General features: G+C 31.9%; 1 protein-coding gene across 1 annotated transcript in view; it reads right to left on the reverse strand.

The window, feature by feature from the left end:
• LOC108632518 (putative aminopeptidase-2) overlaps window positions 1–3,817 on the reverse strand; it is a 53,943-nt gene that overhangs the window by 28,547 nt on the left and 21,579 nt on the right. Inside the window, exons 14-16 of the mRNA XM_018037169.2 lie at window positions 2,114–2,594; window positions 1,445–1,683; window positions 190–539 (exon numbers count right to left, since the gene is read on the reverse strand). Of these exons, the coding sequence (XP_017892658.2) occupies window positions 190–539; window positions 1,445–1,683; window positions 2,114–2,594 (1,070 nt within the window). The remainder of the gene's footprint in view (window positions 1–189; window positions 540–1,444; window positions 1,684–2,113; window positions 2,595–3,817) is intronic.

The raw sequence follows: 3,817 nt of genomic DNA on the forward strand, positions 1-3,817 counted from the left end.
ATTTCTACAATATTTTTTTAACCTTCAGAGCATAGTAAGTGTCGATTTGAATAATTGTTCTTCCGACGTCTGATTTCTCTTTAATTATAGGAAATGCGTTTTTCTAAGATACATTTTGGGATTGATTGTATAGTCAATACATCCTTAAGATTAAACAAGTAGAAAGATTTGAAAAATGATGGTACTAACCGGTTTGTTGCAAGTTCAATAAATACACATCGTTGCTCGGTAAAGTGAGATTAACTTCGCTGTCCTTTAGCCAATACTGTACTTTTATTTCATTGAAATTTGCATCTTCGAGTTTCGTCCAGGTGATCGGGATGTACCAAAGTTCTTTGGAAGACATTTGATCTGATCTCAAGAAGAATCTTCGTTGCTGTAGAGTTAAATTAGGTTGATGTCTAGTCACATCGACCACGGGATAGCCAGCCTGTGTTGTCCAACTGTTCATAATAGCGTGAATCGAATCTTTCAGCCCCGCGTCTGCTACTTTTTGCAAAGCATTGAACAAATCTTCAGGTGTAGCTGCATCGTATTCTCTAGAATGATAATACAATAATCAATTTATTAATTGTTATACACAAGTCTTATTAATTGATTAAAAACTTTTATATAGAAGAAAACACTTATAGTATCAGGTTGAAAAACATGTTTTACATAAACATTTAAATTTCGAAACATACATTCGACTTTTGATATTCTTAATTATTTTATTATATTACGCATGACATTAATTTCTGTAAATTCAGTTTTCTTATGAAGTTAATGTGAGTTCGATCTTGTTTATACAAGGTGGAGCAATAATTTTGTCCACTGTGAGTGTTACTGAAACTGGATGTTATCGTAAAAAATATTTTAATGTAAGGTAGAACCACTAAACAACACTTTCGAATTAAAACATACTAATTTCCAACATTTTCATAATAATTTATTCATCTACATTCTATATCAACATAAAACTTGAATAATGTAACTGTACATATGTATAGGAATAACTCTTTCCAAACTGTTATTATTATATAAAGTGAACAAATTACAATTATTTTACATTCATTTTGTATTGTATTCACATGGATAAATATAAAAAAAGACTGTAATCTTTAAAAAAATAATTTCATATGTTAGGTAATGAGATTTTTTAAACAATTTTAGTAGTTTGTCATTAACTTTAGTATTTACTTTCAGAATATTAAAAATGATGTAATTTTTGTTAAAAAATGTTTTCTACCTGACAACGTTTTTGAAATACAATAAAATTGCGTTTTGCGAAAAATGCGAACATTTCGGATTTGAATTTTCTATCTTAACGTAGAGGAGCCACGATTCTTATCTTGGATTTTTATGTAGAACAGGACAGCGAACGAGAAAAGAGAGGAAATTGGATCAGTCGAAGTAGTCGCTGAAGATTGTTCAGAGTAACTGTATTAAGTAATTTGAATCTCACCGATTTTTTAGATAGTTTCCAAGAGCCGTGTAGAATTTATCACGTCCTAATATTTTCCCTATCATTCTGATCACGCTGCCGGCTTTACCGTATGATATCGTATCGAATATTCCTCTGATCTCTGTCGGGCTATAGACATCGTGAGTCATGGGGTGGCTATTCCTTCCGCTGTCCGCTTCAAAGGCCGAGTGAACTTGCTCCACGACGAATTGAGACTCCAGGGACCAATCGTTTCTTATCTGTAATGTTCCATCATTATAATCTTCGTGCATGGAATGAAACATTTAAACGATTAAAAAAATTCATTAATAAAACAATTGTACACACACACCCACACACGCTTGCATATATACATACATACATACATACATACATATATACTATTATACATGTATATGGTATACACTTAAGTGGACGATTCGAGAAACTATATCCTCGATCCACTTTGTAGACGACGAAAAATGGTCTTTTTTATGCCATTTTTTTATAAAAAATACGGTGAACAACACGGGCCGAATGAGCTTTTCCAGATTTGTATGAGGATTTGAGCACCTCGTGTTCGTCTCGGGCGCCTGTTGCGCTCTCGATTGCCACTCGTGTTCAAACATCAACCTCGCTTAGAAAAGCCCATTTTCGGTTTTTGGTGACAATATATTATTTTGAACTTACACTGTCCGTTCCAAAGTATTGGAAGTACCTCGCAAAGCCTTCGTTCAGCCACAGATACTTCCACCAGAGAGGACTGACGAGATCTCCGAACCACTGATGCGCGATCTCGTGCGATATCACGTTGATTATGCTCTGTTCCGAGGCAGTGGTCGAGAGTCCGGAGTTAAAGAGCACGTTTCTTTCTTTGTACGTCAACAAGCCCCAATTCTCCATCGCGCCTGACACGAAATCAGGCAACGCGACCATGTCCAGCTTAGGTAATTGGTACTTGATGCCGGTTATATTCTCATAGAAATTCACGAGAGGTTTCATAACAGATAGAGCATATTTAGCATTTTCGATCGCGTTTGCCCTTGCCCAAACCCCGTAGATCTCATTCGGAGAATTCTCAGATTGTTTTTCGAATTCGGAGACCACGAGAACGACTAGGTATGAAGACATCTTCGGTGTTTGTTGAAAAATGTACTTTACTTTTTCATTCCTGCAAAACGAATTGTAATATACATACTATACGTTTACTATACAGTCTCAATTTCCATTTGCATTACAACTTCTACTTACTGTCTTTGTTGTTATCTAACATTTATATACAATCTTTGTCAAAAGTTTAAGAAATGTGATAAAAAGCTATCTTTAACATTTGAAGCGATAAACTTTAAGAAAAAATAAAATTTATGAAAGGGTAAGGTTTAGAAAATAATTCGACGGGTTTTTTTAAGTCAAAAGCAATTCTTAAAGTATAATTTCTAACATTCTGATATATTGCTTTGTTCATTAATGTTTCTTAAATCAGTGATATCAACTTTCAATCATTAATTGTCATATCTCCTAATTAAAAAGTAAAAATTCATTTGTAATCGAAGCATATCTAATTACAAATAATTTTCATATTTTAATTCATGCTCCTATGAGTCTAAATTAACTCTTACTTTCAGTTTCTTTAATCTGTTAATCGATTTTGCTATTTTTTAAAGCAGGGAGAGCTTACTTAACGATTGAATATTAATCGTAAGTTCAAGAAAAGTTTAATCAAAACTGGGATTTCAATCCTTAATTTGACAGGTTCAAATTAAAAATTAAATTTCTATTATTAATTAACAGAAATCTCAATTAACGATGAAATTTTAATTGTTGGTTCAATAAAGACTGAATCATAAATGCAATTTCAATTCTTAAATAGACAATTTTTAATTATATTTAATTATATAAATTGAATTTTTAATTTTCAGTAAAGTACTCGTCGATTTACAATTAGACTGCAACTATTAATTAAAAAGTACACCACTTATCAATTATAAGTTGCTGATGCGATAATTAAAGAAACTGCAATCTTTATCTTAATTGAAGTTGATCAATTAAAGTATCAATGTCAATTGCAGTCTTACACAGAAGTACAGAGTACTATTATTAAATTCCGGTCGCTATACATATGTATATTTGCAGAAAATTTGAATATGCAATTTGCATAGTAGCTTAGGACATATTATACGTATATTGCAATATGTATATCATCAAAAACTTGCAATACAGAGTAATCTACTTAAATATAGGTAACTAAATTGTCTCTCCTTTATTTACAATAATAGGAAAAATATTTAGATATGTAATAAACTATGTAAATGGTATCAGAACGACGCTTTGCATGAGCTTCTTCTTTTTCAACATAATCTAGTTCTAAATTTTTAACGTCACTAATATTTTTTG

Source organism: Ceratina calcarata, unplaced genomic scaffold (genome assembly GCF_001652005.2).
Source record: "Ceratina calcarata isolate Rehan_Ccalc_2016 unplaced genomic scaffold, ASM165200v1 scaffold159.2, whole genome shotgun sequence".
NCBI classification, from domain to species: Eukaryota; Metazoa; Arthropoda; class Insecta; order Hymenoptera; family Apidae; genus Ceratina; species Ceratina calcarata.